This window comes from Aspergillus lucknowensis (assembly GCF_044049455.1).
Source record: "Aspergillus lucknowensis strain CBS 449.75 chromosome Unknown BJX67scaffold_9, whole genome shotgun sequence".
In the NCBI taxonomy this organism is placed as follows: Eukaryota; Fungi; Ascomycota; class Eurotiomycetes; order Eurotiales; family Aspergillaceae; genus Aspergillus; species Aspergillus lucknowensis.
This window is the reverse complement of record NW_027263553.1, coordinates 490,126-516,433: the sequence shown is the minus strand read 5'-3', so window position 1 is coordinate 516,433 and position 26,308 is coordinate 490,126. Positions and strand designations below refer to the sequence as shown.

At 54.5% G+C, this 26,308-nt stretch overlaps 13 protein-coding genes and 1 non-coding gene across 14 annotated transcripts; 7 read left to right on the top strand and 7 right to left on the bottom strand.

The window, feature by feature from the left end:
* Window positions 1–38: 38 nt before the first annotated feature.
* Window positions 39–2,531, top strand: BJX67DRAFT_333608 (GMC family oxidoreductase). Its single transcript, XM_071027549.1, has 2 exons — window positions 39–1,752; window positions 1,799–2,531. Exons 1-2 carry the CDS (start codon window positions 297–299, stop codon window positions 2,200–2,202), a joined length of 1,860 nt encoding a protein of 619 aa, XP_070888583.1. The 5' UTR covers window positions 39–296; the 3' UTR covers window positions 2,203–2,531.
* BJX67DRAFT_333606 (major facilitator superfamily domain-containing protein) lies at window positions 2,283–4,360 on the bottom strand. Its single transcript, XM_071027548.1, has 8 exons — window positions 3,910–4,360; window positions 3,739–3,854; window positions 3,626–3,692; window positions 3,437–3,576; window positions 3,106–3,391; window positions 2,767–3,057; window positions 2,591–2,704; window positions 2,283–2,531 (listed from the first exon to the last, which is right to left on the bottom strand). Exons 1-8 carry the CDS (start codon window positions 4,208–4,210, stop codon window positions 2,308–2,310), a joined length of 1,539 nt encoding a protein of 512 aa, XP_070888582.1. The 5' UTR covers window positions 4,211–4,360; the 3' UTR covers window positions 2,283–2,307.
* Window positions 4,361–4,748: 388 nt separating this feature from the next.
* On the top strand, window positions 4,749–5,872 carry BJX67DRAFT_370801 (3-hydroxyacyl-CoA dehydrogenase family protein; the record flags this gene model as incomplete). The annotated part of the gene is made up of 5 exons (XM_071030972.1): window positions 4,749–4,826; window positions 4,875–5,057; window positions 5,105–5,270; window positions 5,388–5,514; window positions 5,572–5,872. 5 exons carry the CDS (start codon window positions 4,749–4,751, stop codon window positions 5,870–5,872), a joined length of 855 nt encoding a protein of 284 aa, XP_070888581.1.
* A 104-nt stretch (window positions 5,873–5,976) lies between these two features.
* BJX67DRAFT_370800 (uncharacterized protein) lies at window positions 5,977–7,536 on the bottom strand (the record flags this gene model as incomplete). The annotated part of the gene is made up of 3 exons (XM_071030971.1): window positions 5,977–6,452; window positions 6,496–7,463; window positions 7,511–7,536. The coding sequence occupies 3 exons, from the start codon at window positions 7,534–7,536 to the stop codon at window positions 5,977–5,979; spliced, it is 1,470 nt and encodes a 489-aa protein (XP_070888580.1).
* An 893-nt stretch (window positions 7,537–8,429) lies between these two features.
* Window positions 8,430–10,106, bottom strand: BJX67DRAFT_379148 (cytochrome P450; the record flags this gene model as incomplete). The annotated part of the gene is made up of 3 exons (XM_071032511.1): window positions 8,430–9,320; window positions 9,369–9,983; window positions 10,044–10,106. The coding sequence occupies 3 exons, from the start codon at window positions 10,104–10,106 to the stop codon at window positions 8,430–8,432; spliced, it is 1,569 nt and encodes a 522-aa protein (XP_070888579.1).
* A 167-nt stretch (window positions 10,107–10,273) lies between these two features.
* On the bottom strand, window positions 10,274–11,262 carry BJX67DRAFT_333499 (uncharacterized protein). The gene has a single exon (XM_071027546.1). It carries the CDS (start codon window positions 11,137–11,139, stop codon window positions 10,564–10,566), a length of 576 nt encoding a protein of 191 aa, XP_070888578.1. The 5' UTR covers window positions 11,140–11,262; the 3' UTR covers window positions 10,274–10,563.
* Window positions 11,263–12,093, top strand: BJX67DRAFT_333500 (uncharacterized protein). The gene has a single exon (XM_071027547.1). It carries the CDS (start codon window positions 11,386–11,388, stop codon window positions 11,929–11,931), a length of 546 nt encoding a protein of 181 aa, XP_070888577.1. The 5' UTR covers window positions 11,263–11,385; the 3' UTR covers window positions 11,932–12,093.
* An 850-nt stretch (window positions 12,094–12,943) lies between these two features.
* fphA (putative sensor histidine kinase/response regulator) lies at window positions 12,944–17,101 on the top strand. Its single transcript, XM_071027545.1, has one exon. It carries the CDS (start codon window positions 13,227–13,229, stop codon window positions 16,980–16,982), a length of 3,756 nt encoding a protein of 1,251 aa, XP_070888576.1. The 5' UTR covers window positions 12,944–13,226; the 3' UTR covers window positions 16,983–17,101.
* Window positions 17,102–17,220: 119 nt separating this feature from the next.
* BJX67DRAFT_379145 (transcription factor domain-containing protein) lies at window positions 17,221–19,356 on the bottom strand (the record flags this gene model as incomplete). Its single annotated transcript, XM_071032510.1, has 5 exons — window positions 17,221–17,635; window positions 17,696–18,313; window positions 18,363–18,757; window positions 18,813–19,009; window positions 19,068–19,356. The coding sequence occupies 5 exons, from the start codon at window positions 19,354–19,356 to the stop codon at window positions 17,221–17,223; spliced, it is 1,914 nt and encodes a 637-aa protein (XP_070888575.1).
* Window positions 19,346–20,331, bottom strand: BJX67DRAFT_333452 (DUF4863 family protein). The gene is made up of 2 exons (XM_071027544.1): window positions 19,966–20,331; window positions 19,346–19,915 (listed from the first exon to the last, which is right to left on the bottom strand). Exons 1-2 carry the CDS (start codon window positions 20,037–20,039, stop codon window positions 19,447–19,449), a joined length of 543 nt encoding a protein of 180 aa, XP_070888574.1. The 5' UTR covers window positions 20,040–20,331; the 3' UTR covers window positions 19,346–19,446.
* BJX67DRAFT_347636 (flavin-containing monooxygenase) lies at window positions 20,109–22,297 on the top strand. The gene is made up of 2 exons (XM_071028564.1): window positions 20,109–20,336; window positions 20,381–22,297. Exons 1-2 carry the CDS (start codon window positions 20,297–20,299, stop codon window positions 22,090–22,092), a joined length of 1,752 nt encoding a protein of 583 aa, XP_070888573.1. The 5' UTR covers window positions 20,109–20,296; the 3' UTR covers window positions 22,093–22,297.
* On the bottom strand, window positions 22,284–22,371 carry BJX67DRAFT_t42. The gene has a single exon. It is a non-coding gene; the product is annotated as a tRNA-Gln (tRNA).
* A 134-nt stretch (window positions 22,372–22,505) lies between these two features.
* On the top strand, window positions 22,506–23,960 carry BJX67DRAFT_347634 (uncharacterized protein). The gene is made up of 3 exons (XM_071028563.1): window positions 22,506–22,836; window positions 22,885–22,939; window positions 23,009–23,960. Exons 2-3 carry the CDS (start codon window positions 22,923–22,925, stop codon window positions 23,505–23,507), a joined length of 516 nt encoding a protein of 171 aa, XP_070888572.1. The 5' UTR covers window positions 22,506–22,836; window positions 22,885–22,922; the 3' UTR covers window positions 23,508–23,960.
* A 226-nt stretch (window positions 23,961–24,186) lies between these two features.
* BJX67DRAFT_347633 (oleate hydratase) lies at window positions 24,187–26,304 on the top strand (the record flags this gene model as incomplete). The annotated part of the gene is made up of 2 exons (XM_071028562.1): window positions 24,187–25,012; window positions 25,077–26,304. Coding segments are annotated over exons 1-2 (1,615 nt in total), but the record flags the coding sequence as incomplete, so codon positions are not given.
* Between the last annotated feature and the right edge of the window lie 4 nt (window positions 26,305–26,308).

Genomic DNA, 26,308 nt, shown 5'->3' with positions numbered 1-26,308 from the left:
TAAAGAAATGCTTTAAGCAATACAAGTGATATTAGGAGGTGGTGGTGGAGGAGTAATAATGCCGGCCAATCCTAATACAGTTGGAAGATTGAACTACTCCATTCCTGATATCGATGACTTTGCCGCGCTGACATGCCCGTAATACCCCCGCACGCCTGTCAAGAGCTGAACCGCGGGACGCCTGGAATCAGTATTTAAAACAGGCCATTGTTCGTCCTGTCAGCTGAAGGTAATTGTTTTGGTGGTCTCTCCAGTTCTTTTTAATTCAAGCGCCCTATCTTGCAGGCGTTTTCGCGATGGCTCAGAACGAAACCAACAGCCATGCCGACTCCCCCGTGTCCTCAGTCGAAGAATTCACCCAAACCTCCTTCGACTTCATTGTCTGCGGGGGAGGTACAGCCGGCTGCGTAGTCGCCGCCCGACTGAGCGAAGACCCGAATGTCACGGTTGGCATTGTCGAGGCTGGCAAGTACAAGATCGATGATCCCATCATCGACACCCCGACATCGTTCATGCAGACTTTCGAGAATCCAGAATACGACTGGTGTCTATACTCCACCCCTCAAAGTGCGAATATGGGAAGGATTCACCATATCCCTCGCGGGAAGGTGCTCGGGGGCTCGAGTGCCATCAACTACCTGATGTACGTGCGCGGTTCGCTGCAGGACTACGACGACTGGGCTGCTCTGGCGGGGGATGACGACTGGTCGGCGAGTACGATGAAGAAATACCTGCAAAAGCATCAGACATTAGAACCCATGGATCCAGCAGTTGTCGAGGCCGCATCGCCTCTCGTCCAGGAGAACCACGGCACCACTGGCCCCATTCACACCACCTTCAACACGGCCCATCTCCCCATTGAGTCTGACTTTGTGAAGGCTGCGGCCGAGACCACAGGTATTCCCAATAAGCCTGTTGACGCGTGGAGTGGAGATCACGTCGGGTTCTACCACACTCTGGGGACGGTAGCCCGGACAGGCCCTAATCGAGGCAAGCGAAGCTACGCCGGCCGGGACTACTACGAGGCAAATAAGTTGCGGCCAAACCTGAAGCTCCTGACTGAGGCCCGAGTGAACAAAGTGATTCTGGATGGCAATCGCGCGACCGGCGTCAGCATCACCGTCCTGGGCCAGGAGTACCAGGTCTCGGCAAAACGCGAGGTCATCGTCTCCAGTGGCACTATCCAATCCCCTCAAATCCTGGAGCTTTCTGGCATCGGTGATTCCAAGGTCCTCGAAGCAGCCGGCGTCGAAGTGAGGATCGAAAATCCAGCCGTCGGATCCAACGTCCAGGACCACACAGTCACACTTGTTCTCTACGAGGCCCAGCCTGGGGTGATGACCCTGGACACCTTGTACCAGGCTCCAGAGGCAATGCAGGCAGTGGTGAAGGAATACGTCGAGACCGGAGGCGGACCGCTGAGCTCTGTCGGAAGCACGCAGGGCTTCTTCCCGGCGAAGAAGATCCTGTCAGAGACCGAGCTGGCGGAGGTCGTCCAGAGCATTCGGGCCACGAAGCCCACCAGCGAGTTTCATGCAACGCAACTCGAGCAGATTGTTGCGCACCTACAGAGCGATATTTCTGCTAACATGCAGGTGGTCTTGTTGGCCGGGACGGTAGATCCAAACACCGGAGTCGAGCACCAGGCCAAGTTATTCGCGCCGCCGCCGCCTGGAAACGCGGTTGGGATCACTGCCGCCCTTTGTCTGCAGTATCCAGTCTCACGAGGGCATATCCACATCCAAAGCAGCGGTGAGCCTCCATGAAATCTGGATCCAAAGCCCAACTAACCCTACAGACCCATCAACGCCCCCGGTCATCAACCCGAACTACATCAGCCACGAAGCCGACGTGACCCTGCTTGCTGCATTTACTCGCTGGGTAGACCAAGTGAGCAAGGCCGGACCAGTGAAACAGTCTATCGGCGGCCGGTCCTTCCCGGATCCGTCGATCGACCTACAGGATCTCGAGCAAGCCAAGGAAGCGGTCCGCAGAACCGTCGCCGGGGAGTATCACATCTGCGGCTCTGTGGCTCTAGGAGACGCGTTGGACTCCAGATTGCACGTGAAGGGTGCCCAGGGGCTTCGTGTTGTCGATGCCTCGATCTTCCCGAACAATGTCAGCGGGAATATCGTGAGCAGTGTGTACGCTGTTGCGGAGAGGGCCGCCGATCTGATCAAGGAGGACCATGGTCTTGCGTAGTTGTTACCCTTTACTTGCGCTTTACTCGATATAAACCAAATGGTCTTCGTATTTGAGCCATAGCCTCTAGAACTACAGCCGTAGCTATCTGTCCTGGTCCACAGATCACAGCATATACCTGAACAGTGGTGACCGATCACCCATCTTCGCCATCTCATACGCATCATACCGCGTGAGATCAATGTGGTCGCGCTTCCTATTGATGCCCTGGTACGAGAACCGCAGGATAAGCACAGCGATGATACCGGCGACACAGAATCCCAGCTCCAGGGCGTGGCCCAGGACGTACTTTGGTGCGTCTTTCGAGCGGTAGAAGTTCGACGCCATTGCTGTAGACGCATTAGCAAGTGTAGCAGCATACGGGAAGGACACGGGAATGGTGCTGTACCTCCAGCCAGATTACCGAGACCAATATGCAGCGCCATTCCCGCAGCACGCTTATAGTCTCCCGCGAGGTTGGAACTGATCCAGGTGACGTTACCGGGGAAGGCAGGGTAGATTCCTTGACGACGGTGTATCAGTACTCTCCTCTTTATTTCATAGACAGAGGGGGGGAGGACTCACCAACAACAGCTACAAACACCCCGAAATACACAACACCAGGCACACCGCGATCCGACGACGCAATGACGATAATGAACCCGATTGCGATCAGCGACATGAAGAACAGGATGAAGGGCGAGCGCTTCTTGTATCGATCGGACATCCAGGCACCGAAGACTGCGACGACAGCGGCAGTGGTGTAGATCGGGACGGTGAGCAGCTGCGCCGTGGAAGATGTGTAGCCAAGGTCCTGGATGATGGAGGGCAGAAAGAAGGAGATGCCGTAGAGAGGGCAGGTTATGCCCCAGTACACTGCACGCGTTAGATTTCGGCTTGAGGGACGAGGTAGGGGGAACATACTGAATAGACCGACGTAGATCTGCCAATCGGTCAACGCATCGAAGACGTATTTCATGCGGAATTTGGCCTGTTCTTCGACTACACCCTCCCGAGAGAGATCATGTCCGGCCGTTTGCGAGCGGAGAGTATGGATAACATAGCGGCGTTCCTCATCTGTCAGGAACTTCGCGGTCTCGGGGAAATCGTGCATCATAAATGGCGCAATGGCCCCGACGAGGACAGTTAGGATCCCCTCGAGGATGAAGATCCAGCGCCAGCCGGCGTAGTTACCGACGCCGTCCATTTTCTAGCCCGTCAGCAAAGTCAGAGACAGGCGGACGGCTCGACGTACAGCAATAGCAAAGGCGAGGATTCCCGAAAAGGCACCCGCGATACTTGCCGCACTGAAGAACATGGCTTGACGGTATTGGGCCAAATGACGGGGGTACCAGAGGGTGATATAGTATGCGATTCCGGGATAGAGACCAGCCTCTGCGTCGTTGTTAGCAGCGGCCACAAGGTTGAAGCTTGAGATTCTTGCCTGCGACACCGAGGAAGAGGCGGGAAATGAGGAGTCCGTGGTAATTTGTCACAATTCCCATCAATGTCTGCGCCGTTAGCCCGTCCCAATGTGTACAGAGGCGTCGTTCATACCATGACAATCCCCCAGGCCACCATCAACGACGGCAGCAGCCTCGAGGGTCTCAGCTTCTTCAGCAGCAGGTTGCTCGGCAGTTCGAACGCAACATAAGTGAAGAAGAACACCGTCACTGTCCGTGTCAGCCTAGCCCATCAAGTCCTCAACCCCAATCCCCGGGTTCATACAGCACCAGTTATACTCCTGCCCCGACATATGCAAATCATCCAACATGCCCTCGATCTTCGCATTGCCGATATTCCCACGGTCCAAAAACGCAAGCAAGTAAAGAAGGGCAAGCATTGGAATCAACCGCAGGTCCATCTTCCGCAGAACGCGCTTCTGCATCTCCTGCGAGAACTCGGGCGCTGCCTCCAGCCCCAGTGCACCCTTCGGCCCATCCTCTCCGAGCGGGGTGTCGTTGCCATTTCCGTGCTCGAGCGCGGTGGCGCCGGGCTTCTCGAGGTCTGAATCGGAGGTTTGCGCCATTGTCGATTGCGTGTGTGTAGCAGGAGTTGCGATTGAGAGAGGTCAGAGGTCGTCTGCGACAAAAACGCGGGGGCTTAAATATTTCGCGCTGGGCTCTGTTCTCCGCATTCCACAGCTTTCCCCAGAGTCCCCCACAGTGTCGTCAATCTTGGAAGGCCTCGGTCTGGATTGAGGGGGAAAGCCGGATACGATGCTGTGGCTGCCAGGGGCCAGCTTGATAGGACGTCGAAGAGCCACAACGACCCACTGGGGCACGCTGAGCGGGATTTAAAACGTTATCACCTTTAACTGGCCAATTGGCATCGTTTTGGATGACGATCTGAGTCGGTTCCGACGCGATCGGTTCCGTGGTCTGAAGCCCACCAACGACAGCGCATCCACGCATCGGTTCCGGTCCGACGTGGAGGTTCAGCAGAACAATTCGGCAGTTGCGATCAGCAGGACCCTGAATGCACATCATGGGCTGATATAAGTCTGAGATAATTAGGCGCAATGTCGAGAATAATTGACTTTCAGTGGCTTACCTCTGGTTTGCAAGATGATAGATTCCCAGAGCCCCCAGGGCTCCGTTGTCATTGTCGGCGCAGGGACGCAGGGGCGAAGGTTGGCATATATGGTACGAATTGTGATTCCCGGTCAAACTCAAGTCCTGACATAACGACAGTGGTCGAGTCGAGGTGGTCTTGTATATCTCGTCGACTTGAATGAACGGCAGCTAGCAGAGGGCGTACGGTATGTGCAGCAGCTGAGGGCAGAAAAAGAGCACCGAGCGAACTGGGGAGACGTGAGAACAGCCACGCCAGACTCGTTGGAGCCGATATTACTAGACTCATGGTTGGTTGTCGAGGTATTTCTCAGAATCAACATCAATAGCTATATACTCACCTGGTCCAGTGCGTGCCAGAAAACCTGCCACTGAAGCAGAAAGTGCTCGCGCAGCTCGATAAACTCGCGCCAGAAAGCACAATCATCGCCTCCAACTCGAGCAGCTATGGAATCGGAGAGATTATAGAAGGACTCGGCCTCAAGTGCCGTAAACGACTGCTGAGTGCGCACTGCTGTCAGTACCCATTCTTCTTGCGCCTATTTGTTCCTAACGAAGATTAGACTGGCCACCGGAGACCTCCGGTATCTCTTCTCTAATGAGACACTTCGGAAATGTATGCTAATTCCTCAGCAATCGAGATCATGGGCCATCCAGAGAGTGATCCCTCCCTGGTTAGCCTGCTCTTCGACCAGTGTGAAAAGCACGGCTTTTCGCCATTCCGCGTGAGACAGAGCTCAATCGGGTACATATACAACAGGTACGCAATATCGGAGCATAAATTTCCCAAGAAATGCCGGTGTATAACGCGTTGCAGAATCTGGGCAGCCATCAAGCGAGAAACACTGCTCGCACTTTCGGAAGGTATCTGCGAACCTCAGGAAATCGACGCCATCTTCAAAGACGTGCTGAAAACGCCGAAAGGCCCATGCGAACAGATGGATATCGTGGGATTGGACGTTGTTTTAGACATTGAGAAGCACTATGCGGAGGCACGGCGCGGTCTCCCCAACGAGCCACGCGAGTATCTACGGAAGATGATCGAGCGTGGGGATCTCGGGGTCAAGAGCGGGCAGGGGTTCTACAAGTATAAGAAGACGCATAACGGATATCACTAAATAGTCACGACATTCAGCGTGTCTTTTCCGCATAAAGCGCGATCAGGCTATATAATACATACTTAGAGTGCTAGACACGACAAAGACAAGTGTTCTCACATCTGCTAGACGGGGTATGGAAGAGGCGGCTGGTCTCCAGTATGGTGTAGCACCCTCGAGAGTGCCTCCCTAGCCGCTTTGACAGACTTCGAACACTGCGGCAGATGGCTTAACGTCCTCTCCAAGAGTCCCCGTAAACTTGCGTGTGCAGTGTGACCAACTTTACCAACCGCGAGGTCCCGATCCACAGCTTTCTGGATCAGCTGCACGCACGCGACGATGTGATGCGGATAGGGGTCGATAGAGATAAGAGGAACGGTAATGGACGTTTCAGTCGCGCCAACGTGATCAGGGACACAAGACTCCAAGTTGACGGTCATGGTGATCGTATTATGTAGCCCAAACATCAACGTGTTCACGACCACGCTCTCTGCATCCGCAATGGTGTCTTCGATGTCGGCGAGCAGATCGAGTCGATCTGTTGCTTCGATCACGTTGGCCAGGAGCAAGATACTGAGGTGATAATGGAGCATCAGGGAGACTATCGAGTCAGCGTAGCCTTCACATGGGGCCTGAGTACTCACACCAGCGAAATTTGGTATGCTGCGCAAGGAAGGGCATCCGCCTCTCGCAGGCCTCTAATGGCAGCCGGTAAGTATCATTGAACTGCTGTATGCCTTCGACAACCAGCGTAAAAGCTCTCTGCACCTCAGACTCATCATGTCCATCCCGTAGCGCTTCCTTGAAGACCGCAGTCAGCTTCCACGCCAGCAACTTCCAGGCTGTCGCGCTGGCGATGATCTGGTTCGCTCGCTCATCGGACATTACGTAGGCTCCCTCCTCGTGCCAGTTATCCCAGGTGGTCTGGAACATGGTGGCCCCAGCTCGGACAAGCCGCCAGGGCATTTCAGCTTCGAAGCCAAAGAGCCCGGAAGAGAGAAGCGATCTGCAGTTGAGAGTAAGGGAGGCAGACGTGTCGAACGTCAATGCCGCCCAGTATGCAATATTTTCAGCTGTAATAAACTCCGTCGTCTCAACCGTCATTGGGAGAGACGGAACGGCTGTCGACTTCGTAGGTTGCGAAACTTTCGTCCCATTGAACTGAAGACTCCTTTGCCTCGCGCGCAGGGTCTGAATCTGCTGCAGCGCGGCGTGAATACAAACCTGCCCGAATATCCCATCGGCCTCCTCCTCTTCGGATATTTCCGAGGGGACTGGTGTCAAGGCGAACAAAAACAGCGCGAGTATCGACCGGTATGACGGCCGGTTTATCACGCGAAGCATGTCTCGTCGCGCCTGCCGCCAGAGGGCATGCACCACGCTCTGGTAGCACGACGATGTATTTGGATCGCGCGAGGCGAGCGGTAGCCATCGCGCAGAAAAGGATGCAATCGTGCCGCGGAGAGATTCGTCAGCCAGGCGGTCGTCGATGCTTCGCTCACGATGATAGCCGTTGGGTAGATCAGGCTGCGACATCTCTGCCATCCACCGATCCAGGCGCTCGCACACCCCCGCAATGCTGTTGCGGTCTTCGCCGATACTACTTTCCGACCTGCGACCCGTCAGACATCTGGCTCGAAACGCCGGAAAGTCACCTACAAGAATGGACAGCCATATTTGTTCATCCATGAGCCAAAGATGGTGTCAAAGCCGGACAGATAGATAGCCTGAACCAAACGCCCGTCGAACGGACTCAGCCCAACTGGCGGCGGAACCCCGAGAGATATGTGATCCACAAGTGGCAGCGGCCGTGCTTCATTCAAGCGGTGATCTCGAAGGGCGTCTACTGGCATGGTTGGGTGCCCGTTGCGCCTTATCGCCTCCCTGGGCGCAGATGTATTTGGAGACACCACCCCAGGTGGTGACAGCGAGTTATGGCTCGGAGTCGAAGACGTCGACTGCCGCCGCGCTTCGGGCTTGATATTACTCATCCACTAAGTGGTGTCAACAAGGGATCCACTGCACAGTGGGAATGTGGTAAGTACCTCAAATGTACACCTCTTCCGTCGCCGCGTACATCGCCCACAGGAAACAGAAACCGATGGCTGGTCCGCGCTCCTCCGACTTAGAGCGTCGCATCGGACCCGCAAGCGACGACACTCATCGCAGCTCGAGAACTGCTTCCGCCGTGCAACTAAATCTGGTGGCATCGTCAATATGGAAATGTTGAAGAAGTGAACTGCAGCGAGCCTCAAAGCAACCAAATGCGGGGGGTTGGAGAGCGCACGTGATTTGCCCCAGACTACAGGGGCCCAGGCCGGATACGAGGAACAAACTCGACCAAAGAATACCAGAGGGCGAGCTTGATGTTTCCTGGAGGATTCCAGAAGTTTGAAATTGGGTCAAGAGTCAAAACATCTGAATACCCCAGCCCCGCCACAGCAAGTGCAATACCTGCATGTATGACGGTATGCTGTTCAGTAGACCATCGCAGACGCAGATGGTAGCTTAGAAGATCAAGTAGGAGCTCATCATTTCATGGCCCATAAATACAAAGGTCATTAGGTACTATGCCGCCTCACTGCCTCCTCCGAACGATAACATTCGGCCCCGACTTCGCAACCACAAAGTGATCTACCATCTTGAAGTGACCGTTCTCATCCTCCCCCGCTGCATCCGCCAACTCCAGATCGAACAAATACAGAACCCTGGCAAGCGTCAACCGCAGCTCCATCAGCGCCATGCTCTTCCCGATGCATCCGCGCGGACCAATGCTGAATGGGCAGAAGGCTTTGCGCGCGAGCTCGACATCTTCCTTCGACACGGTCCAGGCCTCATCCGAGGTTTTGCATACCGAGCCCTCGATCCAGCGCTCGGGGAGGTATGAAAGGGGTTCACGGTAGTAATCTGGCCGGCGATGGATCGCGTACGGGGGAGTGCCGCAGCCCGTGCCTTCGGGGAGAGTAAGACCGTCCACCGTGACGACGGGGTCCGAGGCCTCTCGTGGAATCGACCCCGGGACAGCGGGTGCAAGGCGCAGGGCCTCGTCGATGCACGCCTTCAAGTACGTCAACTGGTTCAATTCCGTGCCGGTAACAATCTCCTCGACATCGTTGAAATGAGACCGCACTTCGGCCTTCAACTTCTCCAGCGCGTGTGGGTTGCGGACGAGGTAGAAGACAGCCGCTGCCAAACTTGTAGAGGTCGTATCGCTGCCCGCGATCATCAGCACATTCGCTTCGCCCCAGAGCTCTTGCGTCGCGAGGCCCTTTCCCGTTTCGGGATCGCGAGCGTTCAGCAGGTAGTAGAAAAAATCCTTCTTTGCATCCTTGCCGATTGCGGCCCGCTCTTTGGCGCGCTGGTTCGCTTCCTGGCGCGACTCCATGATAAAATTCCATCGGTCGTTCGTCAGGCGGCGGATGAATATCTGGTCGAGGTGCCAGCGGTGCAGAGGCATCCATAGTCCGCACTATCCTCGTCAGAAGCAATCTCATCCCAACGGAGGAAGGATACATACAACATAGTGTCGATACGCAGCTCGGTCAACTAGATGCACCATGCGTCGCTTTGCCCCATCAATCAACATATCAAAGCTCTTCCCAAAGCACAGTTCCCCCATAACATCGTACGTGAGGTATCCAAACCAATTTGCCATGTTGAACGTGCCCCCTTCAACCGCATTCGCGGATTGAGAACCCGGCCGCTCCCGAGCCAGAATCGAACACAGCTGCCGCACATGAAGCAACATAACATCCTCCATCCCCTTTAGCGCATGGTCCGAGAACGCCTGGCTGAGAACGCGACGCTTCCGCCCGTGCACATACTTATCAATCGCATTGTGGGTATTGTAGACGCCCGCGATGGCGGGGAAGGCATTGTAGAAGTCGGCCTTTCGGAACCGATTCCCGTGTCCGTAGATCTTGTGCAGGCCCTCGACTGAGTTGACGGAGACGAAGTTCGGCGCGAGACGCACGTGTGGGCCGTATTGTTGATGCAGGGCGTAGATCCAGAGGTGGCGATCACCTTTGAGGCCATGGTAGAGCTGGACGAAGGGCGTGACAGAGGCGAGGAACGGTCCGGGCACTCGAGAGAGGGGATGGAGGAATTTCGCGTATGCGATCCATATGAGCGGCTAAAGTCAGTCAGTCAGTGGGTGAGTGCTCCCCGTCTTTGGGTGGTATGTGAAGCATACCAACGCGAGAGACGCCACCAGCACTCCCATCGACCACAATTCGGGTATGAAAGTCTGCAGCATCGTTTTTGTGACAGTAATCAGTCAGCTTACACGCATTTCGTATCATCAACCCCTCCTTTTCCGGGCAAAAGGTCCGTGACGAGAAGCATTTATGAAGGGAACAGGCGGCTACCCTCGGGTGAGTGAAGAACGTCACAGCTCGGCTATCGGCGGAATCTCAGAGGCATTGAAGACCAAAACACAGCAATTAAGGCCTTTTTATTCGCTCTCTTCGTGCTCATGATTGATCGGATGATTCGACAGCGGGTATTTCACTCCAGGACGGCTATTCCTCTGTTCCCTATCGAGGCCTCTTTCTACGGGTCGTGGCGGAACTCCACGCATGCACGGATATTTCATCACAACTCAACATCAGATTTCAATCTTGACCAGGATCTCCTCGAGAGTACGGAGTAAGTGTTATATCTCACTAAACACGCGCGTAGATATACTCCACCCCCCTGACTGGCATTGAGTCTCAACAGTTATACACCATAGAGAACCCAATCCCTTCCGATCCACCGGGCGAATTATAGAAATCCACACTCCCCTCCCCACCCTGCCAGTCACTCAACTCGACCAAGTAACTCATCGTGGTCGAGCAGGAGTTACTATGCAACACGGTTTGGAACGGCGTCGTCGTCTTCTGCGTCTCGAACCGGAAGGTCGAAACAAACTGGTCCCTCTGAGGGGGATTGCGCCATGTCGGGAGCTGGCTCGAGGTCCAGGGCTGCGTCGTCCATATATCAGCCTGGGTGTCGCCACTAGCGATTTGGTTATCCCGCGTAAGGACGGGGATCTGGATCTGCAGCATGCACCCGATTGCGCCCTCAGGAATATCGAAAGATAACGCAGATTTCTGGGTCTGGCTCACTGGCGAGCCGGCCCGGCTGAGGGTAAACTGTTGTCCTGGGGATGCGTTGTCGGGGGTTGAGATGCGGAGAACGTCGATGACGGATGGAGTGACAGTTGCGCATGCCCTCGTTGTGAGAGTCGGTGCAGCCTGGGCGGCAGAGAGGAGGAGGGAGACGGCGAGAGATTTGAGAATGAACATTCTGACGTTGTTTGTAGCTCTGTAGGAGGGGACAAGGTTGAGCCTTTGAAGGGAGAGGCAGGTCTCCAGGCGACTTTATATCACGGTGTCTCCCAGGTTTCAGTTCACCTCAAGCAGGCAGCACATCAGATCGAGTCGGATAAGTCCCAACTCATGGTACTCTGCATTCCCGCGCATCGAATACGAATTTGAAGCCCAGTCTGGATCAAGGCTTGGAGCCACCAAATCCGAATTCTGAGACGCAGCATGTCGTACGCAAAAGGAAGTGTGGGTACGAGAAGGCCGCAGATCGAGGGACTAAACGTACCATCCAGTCAAATATCAAGTCGGCATACATCGTATATGGCTGCTGATTGTGTAACAGTTGACGCAGTGGGTAGGTGTTCGCGAAACAAGTTCGGGATATCGAGCAATATTAGGCGGCCATACATGAGACACGGCAACCGGATGGGCCCGAACAGTTGCCCACCAGGTATCTGCTTCGAAGCCACATCGAAAGGTGGAAGGGGAAATCGGATTGAGAGGGTGTCCAACATCCCTTGCTTGAGCGCTATAAGCACTTCCAGACGTTGTCAGCTCCAGCACAGAGAAGACTTCGACGCAACTGTGTATACCCGGATGAGCATGAGTCTGCATGACAGGCGTGAGGTTCATCGTTTGGTCACAAGCCGTAGCATAGCGCAGTCAGACTCGGAAGGCGATGAGACCAAGTATCCGAAATGTAAACCATTGTGGTCATCCTCGGAGCCGTATCCGGAACAATATCTACGGCAGCTGAAGTTCTTACGGTGAGGTGGGCTAGGGATGGAGACGCAAAGACAAAAATTCCATTTGTTATAATTTCGTGCAGTTTGTGTTGTTCACAAGCGACTTTCCAGACCACCCGTATTGTCCAGTCCCAGCTTCATCATCGGACGAGTTGTACGACCAGCGACAGGACCCTAGTTCTAGACGGAATGGGTCAGCTTGAGGTCGAAGAGAGAAGCCAGAGAGATGTCCTCGAAGTCAAGGTCGTTCAGAACCTTCGGTGGTACACATAATACACCAGACTTAAGCAATACTGATGTTTCATTTCGGCGAGTGAAAGGTTGTATTCATCATGGAAAGGTTCGAAAATGGAAAAGGGTCTTACCTGTCTACGAGATGGCAGCAATGGTGGATTGCCTCCGCGCCGAGATCAAAGCCGAGTCTTGCAGGAGGAAGAAAAGAATGTCAAGCATGACACAAAAATAAAAAGGTGCGGCAAGTGTGCTGTCCTCAAGCGAGCTCTGAAAAAGGTTAAGTCTGAATGGTTTGACTCTCTGATTGGCGGAATTGGTCGTATTGGGGCGCCTGAGAGCCAAGGCAGCCAAACAGCGCCCAGGAGTGTGTTCTCCAGGTTGCTGTGGAGAGAGTCTCATTTCAAGAGAGGCTGGAGCTTCCCAGAGAAGATCATCTCACCCTGCAAATGAAAGATCCCCAAGGACGAAAATTACTTGAGTGGAAGCCTCCTCCATTGGATCCGGCGCCCCGTCCGAAGCGATAGCTCCATGTCATATGATACAGATATATATTTCACAGACGGACCACCAAAGTGCAGAGTGCTCGACTCGCACCGCCGCGTAGCTCTCCCGGAATCACCTCCTCACCCAATTGACATCAAATCCTCAATTACCAGCTCATTCCACGTCAAGCGATTGGTGCATCTCGCGCTCGACCTTCGGACAGCAGTAGACTTGCGAGTGGCGGGACTGACTCCTGTGTCACGTGATGGGTCTGGATCTCTGCCCCGCCTCGCCGACTTTCCAGGTTCCTCATGAGGTCACTCATCGAGCTTCCCAGGGCTGGCTGGATCTGTTTCGCCGCTCCGCCGTCAAATAATGGCGTTAAATCGCCTCCACCTTTTGGGCAGGTTCTGTCAGCCGCGTTCCCTTGCATGTCTTTGCACTTGAGAGCGCCCGGTGCTGTCGCCTTGCTTTCTGACCTCTCCTTCGCCCTGACTTCAGCTTTGCTAGCACGAACGCACCTGCACCCACGCCGAATTGATACGCCCTCGGATTGAAGTCGATGCGCGGAAGAGTCTGAACCTCCCTCCTCCGCCGCCCTGGATGTCCGAGCAAACCTCTCCTACTTCCGATCCGCAAACGGGGAAGCCATACCAAGGAGGCGTTGTCCCCACGCAGGAGTCGTCCGTCTCTGACCGGGTTTACCCTGTGCGATCTTTGGTTTCACTTGACTCGTCTCCGAACGCCGATTCCCCCTCACAGAACCTACAGGGCCCACTGTCCCCTGCTGGCGGCGCTCGCCTCTATTCAATTGTCGATGCGGATACTTGGGGCCGGTTGGAATTGACGCCCGTCAGTGAGACGAGGCCAACGCCGCAAGGCCCAGGGCCGTCAAGCACTTCGGGGTTCCAACGGGGAGCGGACCAACCGGCCTTCACTCCCGCCTCCCAAGATGACACCGACGCCGACGCCCAAGGTCTCGTGACATACCGGTTTCGACACATTGTCACCGATGATGGCCATGCGGTGATCACTGGGAGAACAATACATTCATTCAAGGCCTGCGAAGACGAGCCAATCCATATTCCCGGGGCTGTTCAGAGTTTCGGGGCTTTGGTCGCGCTACGCGCGGAAGAGGGTGAGCTGATGATCGTTCGCGTCGCAAGCGAGAATTCCGAAGCGATTCTGGGCTACTCCCCAAATGCGCTCTTCTCTCTGCCGACGTTCTGCGATATCCTATGTGATGATCAGGCGGCCAACTTTCTTGACCATGTCGACTTCGTGCGGGACGATGGCTATGACCCAGCCACGGATGGCCCACAAGTGTTTCTTCTCACTGTGAATCAAGCCGACGGCGGCACAATTCGCATGTGGTGTGCTATGCACGCTAGTCCCGCGACCAAAGGGCTGATAATCGCCGAGTTTGAATTGGAAGAAGATCAAATCAATCCCCTCACAGCCTCCGGCCGGACATCCCCAGATGCTCCGGCAAACACTCTGGACGTGACCCCGACTGCAGAGCAACTAGCGGGCAGTACAACGGCTATCAACCAGCCGTTGCGCGTGCTTCGTCGTGCTCGCCGTCGAAAAGGGGAAGCAGCGACTATGGAAATATTCAGTATTGTCAGCCAAATTCAGGACCAAATGTCCCGCGCGGATACCATGGAGACGCTGTTGAATGCCACCGCGGGCATAGTTAAGGAACTCACTGGTTTCCACCGTATCCTGGTGTACCAGTTCGATTCGGAATTCAACGGCAAGGTCATTGCGGAGCTTGTCGACCCCACAATGAGTATCGATCTGTACAAAGGCTTACGTTTCCCGGCCGCAGATATTCCTAAGCAGGCTCGGGATTTGTATCGAATCAACAAAGTTCGCTTGCTCTATGACCGGGACCAAGCCACGTCACGACTGGTATGCCGGACTTTGGAGGACCTGGAAACCCCACTGGACATGACACATGCCTATCTCCGTGCGATGTCCCCTATCCACATCAAATATCTCTCCAACATGGCAATCCGCTCCTCCATGTCCATCAGCATCAATAGCGCGGGTGATCTATGGGGGCTCATTTCCTGTCACTCATACGGCAGCAGGGGCATGCGAGTCTCGTTTCCTGTTCGGAAAATGTGTCGGCTAATCGGGGATTCCGTCTCTCGGAACATCGAACGTCTCTCCTACGCCTCGCGACTGAACGCTCGCAAACTCATAAATACCGTACCCACCGATACCAATCCGTCCGGATATATTGTTGCCTCTTCAGACGATCTGCTTCGCTTGGTTGATGCCGATTATGGTGCGCTGTGTATCCGCGGTGAGACCAAGATTTTGGCCAAATCGCTGCAAACACAGGAGATGCTGGCATTGATCGAATACTTGAAAGTGCGCAAGCTCAATTCCGTTCTCACATCTAACCACATTGTGAAGGATTTCAGAGACCTTAAATACCCGCCGGGGTTCAAGGATATATCGGGTTTGCTTTATGTGCCTCTGTCCCCTGAGGGTCTAGATTTCATCGTCTTCTTCCGCAGAGGCCAGGTGACTGAGGTGAAATGGGGTGGTAATCCGAACGAGGCGAAGTTCACTGGGGGCCACCTAGAGCCCCGGAAAAGCTTCCAAACATGGCGTGAGCTGGTCTTAGATCGGTGCCGCGATTGGACCGAGTCTGAGGTCGATACTGCTGCTGTTCTCTGTCTGGTGTACGGAAAGTTCATCAAAGTGTGGCGACAGCAAGAGGCCGCCTTGGAGAGTTCTAGTTTGACCAAGTTGCTCCTCGCAAATTCGGCCCATGAAGTGCGCACGCCGTTAAATGCCATCGTCAACTATTTAGAAATTGCTCTGGAAGGAACACTGGACAATGAAACACGAGATCACCTGAGCAAATCCTATTCGGCCTCCAAATCTCTGATTTATGTGATAAACGACCTTCTGGATCTGACAAACGTCGAGAGGGGACAGAGCCTTATCAAGGATGAACCTTTTGATCTTCAAGCGACGTTCAACGAAGTAACGGGAATGTTTGAGGGTGAGGCCAAGCGCAAGGGTCTTAACTTCACAGTGCTGTCGCACCGAGGCATACCGGATACTGTTTTTGGAGATCAGCGGCGTGTGCGACAGTCGATTAGCAACCTCATTTCGAATGCGATGCAGCATACGTCGGCTGGCGACGTTACCGTTGAATTATGGCGTGCCGATGCGGAAACCGAACCGGGCAAGGTGACTATCAAGATAGCCGTCCTGGATACCGGTCACGGCATCCCTTCCGCCACACTTGACCAACTTTTCCACGAACTGGAGCAAGTCTCGGAAGATGATGACCCCAATTCCTATGCGGGCAGTGGAGCAGATTCTGCACGTCAATCTTCTGACCGGCGCCAGAAGAATGTTCTGGGCCTCGGTTTAGCAATGGTGGCCCGCATCGTTCGTAATATGCAAGGGCAGCTCACAGTCCGGTCAGAAGAGGGAAAGGGCAGCCGATTTCAAATTTCTCTCCAGTTTCGGGTACCTGAAGGGTCGCAGACGGAACCTCCGAGTACTACAAGGCTTCCAGTACGGACGAGAGACTCTGAGACTGACTTCCCTTCGAAAGGGGATATGATTCTCGTCGATAGCACAGCTACCTCTTCCAAACGCGATAGCAAAGAGAGCGTCAGCCCTCAATTGGGTAGCCCTCAAGCAGCAGAAAAGACCAACCCCCCTTCTGGTAATGACGGAGCCAAGGCTACGCCCCCAAAGCCAACTGGCCGAGGTGATGCAGATGAAGGGCAGATATTTGCTACCCAGAAGCGGGCCGAGGAGCCTCCGGCCCCAACAGTTCCTAGTCATGTCTCGACTCCACGGACTGCTAGTTCTGCGCCCGTTCCCAGTCCCAACCGAAGCGAACCTACGCCGCAGGCTCTTCGCGTGCTTGTAGCGGAAGATGATCCGATCAATGCGAAGATAATAGAGAAGCGGCTTGGAAAGCTCGGCCACACAGTCCGCAATACAGTCAACGGGGAGGAATGCGCAGCCACATATGCCGAAGACCCGGCGCAGTGGGACGTCGTGTTGATGGATATTCAGATGCCTATCCTTGATGGCATGGATTCTACCAAGCGAATTCGCCATTTCGAGAAGCAATCCGAAGGCGTCGCGAAACTCCATGTCCCAATCTTTGCGGTCTCAGCGTCGTTGCTAGAAAAGGACGCCCTGATGTACATGGATACAGGGTTTGACGGGTGGATTATGAAGCCTGTTAATTTCCAACGACTAAATACCCTTTTTTCTGGCCTCCATCAGGAGCAGGCGCGGAACGCAGCCGTTCACCGTGCCGGGGAGTGGGAGAAAGGAGGATGGTTCACACCGTATCCAGAGTCGTGACCCCTCTGTTATCTGGTTTGTTTTTCTTTCTGCGATCACGCGGTCGCGGCCTTGGTGTGCCAACTTCGGAGTCTGACCGACGACGATCAGAAGATCGGTGCCTGGCGGATGCGTTCACACTTGTGATATCTCTTTTCGTGATACCATACTTGTACATATATCAGGAGGTGTGATCCATAAATTTAGAGAGTAAAGGGTTAGGGACATGATATGATGGCGTTTTGTCGGACTTTGAAATCTACATCAGCGAGCCAACCCAGTTCAGGTTCCAGATACTCTCTGCATTTCCCAGATCCAACGGAAATAAATTCACGTCTATACTGTTGATATTCCACGGATCTTGAAGGAACAGGTCCACGTCACCCGTCCCTAGCTGTGAACCACCCTCCTGCAGCGGGTCGTCCTGGCTTGCGCTGGGTGTGCCGGAAACATATACCTCCCTCCCATCCGTCTGCCTCGAATTGTGATGCACCGTTGCGGCGGTCGATAATTTCGCCAAAATCCCACTATACCGCCGCGCTTGGGGACTGCTAACGGCGAAATGATCCAGAATCCGCCGCGCCTGGTCAATCGCCGTTGCGTTGGACTCAGAACATCCGAGCTGCCCGAAATACGCCGAGCATACTGTTAATGCGGAGACGAATGTCCATGCGCTGTCCATGTTAACCCAGTTCTTTGAGTACAATCCGTGGATGGAGGAGGGGGAAACGTACACAGTCAGCGGCATATTCCTCAACAACGCGTTTGTGGTCAGCAAGTGGCTCAGTATACGGATGGTTTCAATTGCAGCGTCTATACACGAGAGCGCGTTCGTTACGATTTCCTCATACACTGTATCGTTTTGTTGGACTGGGTGTATGGACGATGACGAGGACGAGGACTTGTGACTCAGAGACGAATTCGGATGCGGATGGGCGCGGAGATTCGCAACGACGAACGGCCGGGTGAGGAGCATCATGGTGAAATGGTAGCTGCAGAGGACGTTCGCGTTGCGTAGCAGGATTTCTTGAGAGATCGTGCTATTTGTATCGCAAGTGAAGACGCCTGGGATGCGACTGATCGCATCTCGCAACTCGGTGGCTAGATCCTTGAGCGCGCCCATGGAGACGGTGCGTTTCGTGTATATTTCGTTGACGGTGCGCTCCATGAAGGAGAAGGCGTGTGCGGAGAGGGCCATCGCTCTTTCCTGGGCTGAATTGAGGTGTATGTGTGCTTCTGGCGAGGGTTGGGTATATGGGACGGTGCAGTCTGTCGTGATGGTCGAGGAGGTGCGGCCCATCATTGCGCAGAAGAAGAGATCGTGGTAGCGGAGGGACGTCCATATTCTCTCTCTACACGGTATTAGGTCTGGTTATCGATGTTCAGCGTCCAAAAACACACCGTAATCTCGCCTCATCCTCTGGAAAGCTACGATTCGTTTCCCGTCGGTGCAAACCCAGTGCCTTCGCTGCGCTGATCGCGATACCTAGGTTCAGAAATGCCCCGTTCCGCCGCGAGCAACCGAGCATATAGAGACAGATCAGGAGGAAAGCCTGCACGGTCTCGACACTGGCGTCGTCGGTTAGATGGAGGAGAGCGATATGCCGTCCGTGGTGGTAGAAGGAGTGTGCGCGGCGCTGTTCAAGGGGAGAAGAGGCTTGTGCCTGGGCTGCGTAGGCGAGTATAAGATAGAGGACTGCTTCATGGCCTCGATGGCTGTCCCGAGAGCCGTGGATCCATTGCGTGAGGAGGGTTTCTGCGTGGGTTTGTTCGATGATGTCGAGGACGCCGGAGGTCTGGCACCTTAGTGGACGGTGGCCTTGTCAAGCTACCCGTGGGGAGTATACTTACGACTGTGAAGAACGTTTTGACGAGCCCTGTGAGGTCGTCGACGTTGCCTGTGTATGAGAGACTCCCCTCGTCTGGGTCGGGGGGCAGCTCTTCGAACTCGCGCGTACTGGCGAGAGCGCTATTGGGCCGTGTCTCGCGCTCGATTAATTCCTGCAGGTTCTGTAGAAAGGACAACGCAGAGCAGTCTCCAAGGTAGACTACCAGGATCACTATGGCTGCCGTGTAGAGGGAGTATCGAGGCGACGTTGTACTCACCCACCTTCCCCCTCGTGTCATACAGACTCTGCGGCAACTTTGGGACGGCAATCTCATTAAGGCTGTCTGAGGCGTTCCTCTCGGAAGCTAGAACAGCCTTCTGTGTCCTTCGTCGCCGATGTCCGTATGATCTGACGTGGTCGGAGTAGGCACAGCTTGCAGGGCAATGGCGTCGCACGCACGCACTGCAGGGGGACTTGCCGTCACATTTCTGCTTGGAGGATTGGCAGTGGAGACACGCTTTGGCGATACGCCGTCGAGACTCTTCTGATACTTTCGCACGCGGCATTACTCGGAGCAGACGGAATGTTGATTTTACGAAGTTATCCGAGAAGATCACAATGAGGTGCGGGGTTAGTCCAGATAGATACATTGACGGCTACAACGACAGAGGCTGCTCCATCTCCGGCGTCGCCTTATACGAAATCCTGCCAGCAGGCAAAAAGAATAGAGCTACCAAAGCACCCCCTCGAACCTCCGGATAATGATGCGTGCCAGCCCCCGGAGACGTCCACCCAGCGCCCTGCCACCCATTCATCCCCTTCAACTCGGCTGTCGGGTCAATCTGCACGACGCAGTTAATCTCCCCATAGGGGTGGAGATGGTACTGTCCACGGTACTCCTCCTGACTGTCCATGTAGACGGTGGTGATGCTGAAGAAGCGCGTTCGCTCGGAGGGGGTGCACAGCCGGCTGCGGCGGTATTTCGGCCCATCGAGCTCGTCGGTCGCGAGCCATCCTTCGTTGTTGACAATGCCGTTGCGGATGAGAGTGCAAAAGTCTTCGTAGAAGGGATTTCCCGGACCGTAGTTCTCGTTCAGGTGCTTTTCGAGCTTGTGTCCGGGGGTGCTGGCCTTGTCAGTTGCGAGCGAGCGAGGGGGGAGTGTGGTGAGGCGTACAGGTCGGCCACCTCGGCGAAGAATTCCTGGGCGCGCGTGATGAGTTTTTCGGCATTGGGGTGGAGGGAGGTCATTTTGACTATCAGAGAATTGCTTTCCAACTTGGTGAGAGAGCGAGAGGAGAGTTGGAGGATTTATGCTCGCTCGTGCGGAGAAGTACGTATCCGGTACGTATCCGAGGCTGCATTGGCAGCCCAACAGCAAATGAGAGAGGGAAATTTACAGGTCAGAGAGCTTCTGCAGATGTCTGAGTGCCGATGCTTTGTTATAAAGCGTGCGTTGTCGGTCATGGGAGAGCGTTCGAGATATACAGCACGGCCTGCTCCTGGACATGGCTTCCCATTCGGTCGATCTGCTTATCGTGGGCGCAGGTATGTCCCTACTTTCTACAGAGTCTGCTTACTGACAATAATAGGCCTCCATGGCCTCATCATGGCCAAAACCTATCTCGAAGTCCACCCCTCAGCGGCGTTGCTCGTTGTGGACGAATCCCACTCCGTGGGCGGCACCTGGGCGCGTGAGAGACTATACCCTGGACTCAAAACAAATAATGTCTTTGGGTCTTACGAACTCAGTGACTTTCCTATGGTTCCGGAACGATATGGCGTGCAGGGGACCGGACATATTCCTGGACATGTAGTGCACGCGTACCTCTGTGACGTGGTTGACCATTTCGAGATTACACCGCACCTCATGCTCTCTACGAAAGTCACGTCGGCAACACTACTAGATGGAGGACTATGGTCCGTTACTCTAAAACCTGTTCATGAGTCTCTCAAGCCAGTTCAGGTCATTCAAGCAGCCAGGTTGGTCATTGCCACGGGTCTTACCTCGACCCCGCATATACCCCAGATTCCGGGATCAGAGACATTTGACCGTTTCATTCTACACTCAAAACAGCTTAGAGAACAGGCACAAAAGCTGGAGCAAAGCAAGGCGGTTGTCGTCGTCGGTGGAAACAAGTCTGCCTGGGACGTCTGCTACACGGCGGCTCGTGCCGGCTCGCAGGTGCACATGGTAGTCCGTCAAGATGGAGGGGGACCCAGCTATCTGTGGCCGCGACAGTTCTCCCTCGGTCAGTTCACGGTATCTTTGGCGAAGCTGTCGACAACCAGACTCTTTGCCCTCTTTGACCCGGCCCCGTTCAGCTCTGGGCCGTTCTCGTGGCAGAAACGGTTTCTGCATCAGACATATTTTGGTCAAATGATATGCCAGATGTTTTGGACATATCTCGATAAATTGATTCGGAAACTCAATGGCTACAATACACATCCCGAACTTCAGAAATTGGAGCCATGGGCGACGCCGTTCTGGATGGGCAACTCGCTGAGCATACATAACTACGAGACAAGCTGGTTCGACTTGGTGCGGGAGGGCAAAATCCACATTCATATTGCAGACCTCGAGTCCCTCTCGCCGGGAAAGGTTCATCTGGCAGATGGGACCGCACTCGAGGCGGATGCGCTGGTCTTGTGTACTGGATGGACGACGGATATTCCAGTGAAGCTGGCCGTCGAACATGACATCGCGAAAGAGGAGAAGATGGCCATGGAAACTATACACGCCAGCATTCCGTATTTATCACAGCTTCCAAAGCGGACACCTAATGTACCGAGGTATCGCGACAAGTCTACCTCACCAAGCCAGGTTAAGGGCCCAGCCTTTCCGCTCCTCTACCGCGACATAATCCCAGTCGAAGAGTTTTTCCTACGCTCCAAAAACCTCGCCTTCATTGGCATGTCGGTCTCAATCCATGCCGTCCTCATCGCCCAAGCACAAGCACTGTGGATTACAGCTTTTTTCTCAGACAAAGTAGGCCACCTTCCACAGGAGACCTTCGACGCTGAACGCGTCAGAAATAGGGCTATTCTTGGCAGGGTATACGGCCAACTACGACGACCGCGCGAGACAGGCGGGTTAGCAGGGAGGCATGCAGATCTGGTATTTGACAGTCTGCCCTATGTGGACGAGTTACTTGACGATGTCGGAGTTACGCCGGCGAGGAAGGGGAGCTGGTGGTGTGAACTTACGGAGGCATATCGTGTTAGTGACTATCGAGGGATCGTGCAGGAGTGGATGAGGCTGTGGGAGATAGATTCTTTGAAAGTAGAGGGTCTTCGCTCTTGACGGGCTTGCCGGTCAGTGGTATCTTTCCGTGATTTCGACACTCCTTCGCTGCAGCGACCCTGACCTAGAGGGGGGACTGTGTCTTTCTTTGCCTTCGCATATTGTGCAAACACGGGGTGAGCAGCTGCATTCCATAAATTGAGAAGAAAAAGATAAGAATAGAAGTCGAAATCTGGGGAGAAAAAGAAATGAGGTCCTACCCGGGATCGAACCGGGATTACCAGATGTGACTCGAATTGGTATCAGAGTCTGATGTCATAACCATTAGACCATAGGACCCGAACGGTTGATGACTGCCCTCCAGTATTTGCCATGATAAGCCAGAAGCTTCTCTTGGCTCTTTCATCAGCCAGGACAATCTTCCCACACGCCAACATGGCTTTGGACTGATTCGGTGTTACGAAGCTGGATCACTTTTCTGTATGAAATTTATCAGTCTTTCCTCTGTTTGGAGACCTTCTCAGCCCTGGGAACAAGCTTCACCCGATCTTCCGCTGGTTGCCTCTTCTGGCTCTGAGTGTCTAACACAACAGTGAATGGAGGGGGCATTCAGGCTGCCTCGCGCAGATGACTACTTTATTCACAAAGAAAGGAAGAGCGGTGAATTCTAAAGATGCTGTTGGGGACTATCTTGCTCGCTGGAGTCGACGCAGGGCGAGGTGGACAAGACACTCGAACCTTCCGGTGTTGCTGTGACCAGCAGTCGTTTGGATACAGAAGGCGTTGGGGGACTCATCATCGGAGGTGAGCAGCCTTAGTGCCTAGTCTGGGTAGTGGACTAATTTCGTCAAGGAGGGCTTCCGTACTTTTACTCCGGAGGATGGACTGGCATGCAACAAACTTCAAGGTCAGCCTTCACTCTTCTCCTTGAGAGCATCATCTAACCCAGTATGCAACATATGGTCTTGAGTAGCAGCCAAGTTGTAGATACCAATTCTACCTCACATCCCGACCTATTCCCAGCTCTTAAAGGTGGAGGCAACAATCTCGGTATGGTCATGCAGGTTGAGCTTCAAGCTTTCAAGCAGGGGCCTCTCTGGGGCGGCCCGATCGGCCACAGACCTGCCTCCATTCACCGACAGGTCAGTGCTTTGGTAAATCTCACCGGTCATCTCGTGGACGATCTCCACGCGCAGGTCATTACAATCTGGCACTACAATGGCAAGTTGGCCTCGGACGTAGTAGCCGGTGGCGTCCAATACACGCTCGGCGTGGAGACCCCTCCCATCTTCCACGAGTTCCTCAATCTTCCTCGAGCTTTAAGTACCCTTCGAGTGACCAATATCTACGACCTAATGATGGAGGCAGCCCCTCTGCCTGGTAAAAGGGCGTTGTTTCTAACTCTCACCTTCCGCAATGATGCTCGAGTCCTGGAGTATCTCAACAACGTGCACTGTGTTCATGAACGCCGCTAGGAGCCTGGTGCAGAGCGAAGACTGGGATATTATCAGCTTCCGGTAGCCGTTGCCGTCCGTTCTTGGGAAATTCAGCAAGGACAGTAAAAATATCCTCGGCCTTGACTGGCTGGACGGGGGTCATACTCGTGAGCTAATCACTGTACTAAATGGCGCAGCTGACGAAGGTAGTCTACCTCCTCTTCCTCGTCTGGGATAGTCTAATCGACGACTCCGTTTTTCACGACGTCGGATACGAATTGATTCGGAAGATCAAAGCTTACGCTGTGGAGATTGGCGTAGATAGTGACTATATCTACATGAACTATGCAGGCCAAGAGCAGAATCCGTTGAGAGGCTACGGGGAGGACAATCTTCGCTATTTGGCAGAAGTTGCGAGGAAGTATGATTCCCATGGTGTTTCCAGACGCAGTGCCCGGGTGGTTTCAAGGTGAGCGCTGCAGGGGCGGATTGACATTCCAGGGCGTTGAGTCTTGGAAGATTCATTCAGGGAAGACCTCTCGGGCACATTTCATAGCACCAGTATATCTTCTTAACATCGACTAAGGTCAATATCCTATGCGTAGCACAGCAAGGTGAGGTGACTATCATAAGCACACTCAAGACCTATGAAGCGGCAGGATCTCGAATGAACCATGGTTCGTCGAGAGTCAACCACTCCGCAGCGATCTCGGGTACGGCCACTCCAGAGTATAATTCAGGACTGTCACGCAACAATCTGACCAAGACCGGAATCTTCCCCGCAGGCGTAAGACAGCTGTTGGCTCTTGTGTTGGTCACTGTCAGGAGACCATTTGCGTGACGACCATATTGACGTCAACTACCCTTACGCGTCTGGATTGTGAGAATGGCTTAAAAGAGTGCTCTCCTGGCGTTGTATGCATGACCCATCCCTAGGTATATCATAGCAACACGCTACAATATCTACTATCTATCGCATTTGCAGCCAAAATGGTCGAAGGATCGCACCCAGCCCACCTCCCCCGCCGGGACTCGAAGAACATCGAGGCCTGGCTCATCGGCAGCGGCGTTGCCTCTCTGACGGCCGCAATCCACCTCATCAAGGACGGTAAGGTGCCACCGGGCAACATCCACATCCTCGACGCGAGCCCCGAGTCCGGAGGCGGACTCAAGACCCACGGCGACGCAAAGGAAGGGTTCTTCCTGCCGATGGACGGGAACCCGCACTTCCACGGGGAGTGTGTCGAGCGACTCCTCTCTGTGATTCCCAGCCAGAAGGACTCAAGTAAGTCGGTGATGGACGCCATTCGGGAACGCGAGAAGACGGAGCCGCAAGCGCACCCGGCGCAGGCGAGAGCCATCAAGCAGGGGGTTGCCGGGGCCGAGCTGTTCCATGCTGGACGGTTCCAGATTGGACTGAAGCATCGGATGGCGCTGGTGGGGTTGATGATGGAGAATGAGATGTCGATGGGCGCGAAGAGTATCCAGGATATGTTTGACAAGAGCTTCTTCGACACGAGCTTCTGGATGTTGTGGTCGACGACGTACGTCTGATAGCGTGCCTTTCGCCTTGCCTGTCGTACCCTAGCAACTGACTGTGATGTATAGGTTTGCCCTGCAGCCATGGCACAGCGCCGCCGAGTTCAAGAGACACCTGCGCAAGTACCTCGAGGAGCTGGGGTCCATCAACAGCGTCAAGACTGTCCACCGCACCGAGTACAACTTCTTCGAGTCTGCAATCGGCCCGCTGACGGCCTACCTCAAGGACCAGGGCGTGGACTTCCGCTTCAACACCCGCGTCACAGACCTCCAGTGCTACCCGGACGGCGACCCAACCACCATCTCCGAGATCCAGCTGCTCAACGTCAAGCAGGAGGAGCTGATCACCGTCGACCCAACGGACATCGTCATCATGGGCCTCGGCTCCGTCAACGCCGGCGTCGTCTTCGGCACCAACAAGTCCCCGCCCCCAGCTCTGCCCTCCAACTGGCAGGATCTGATGAAAGGCGACTGGAAGCTCTGGGAGACGCTATCCAAGAAGTCGCTGAAATTCGGCAACCCGACAACCTTCCTCTCGCACATCGACCAGTCCACAGCCGAAACTTTCACAACAACCTTCACGGGCCCCGAATTCCCAGCCGCCTACGAGAAACTCACCCACGACAAGCCCGGCACCGGCTCCCTCCTCTCCCTCTCCGGCAGCAGCTGGCAAGCCACAATCTGCATCCCGCACCAGCCCGTCTTCTCGCAGCAGCCCGAAAACACAACCGTCATGATGGGCTACGGCCTTAACCCCACCAAGCCCGGCGACTACGTCAAGAAGCCGATGGCCGAGTGCTCGGGCGCCGAGATCCTCCACGAGGTTCTCTCGCACCTCGGCACGGCCACTGACTCAATCATGCAGGACGCAAAGACGATCCCCTGCGGCATGCCGCTGGCCACGGCGCCGTTCCTCGCGCGCACACATCATGATCGGCCCGCTGTGCAGCCGTCGCGGAGCACGAATTTCGCGTGCGTCGGGCAGTTCGCGGAGATTCCGGGAGATACGACGCTGGAGGTTGAGTATAGCGTGAGAGGTGCACAGATGGCCGTTGCGGAGCTGATGGGGTTGCCGGAGAAGCCGCCGAAGCCGCCGCGGAGTTTGCTGATGGAGGTGTTTGATTTGATGATTTAGTGTGCTTTTGTACTTAAGGATGGATGGGATCAAAATCCGGCGATTCGGTTATGGTCTGGAGGGTCTCAAATTGAACAGTCGGAGGATACGAGGTTCGTGTTATGCTTCATAGGTTCATAGTCAAAAGGTATGAGCAATCAATTCAACTGAATATTGTAAAAATCAT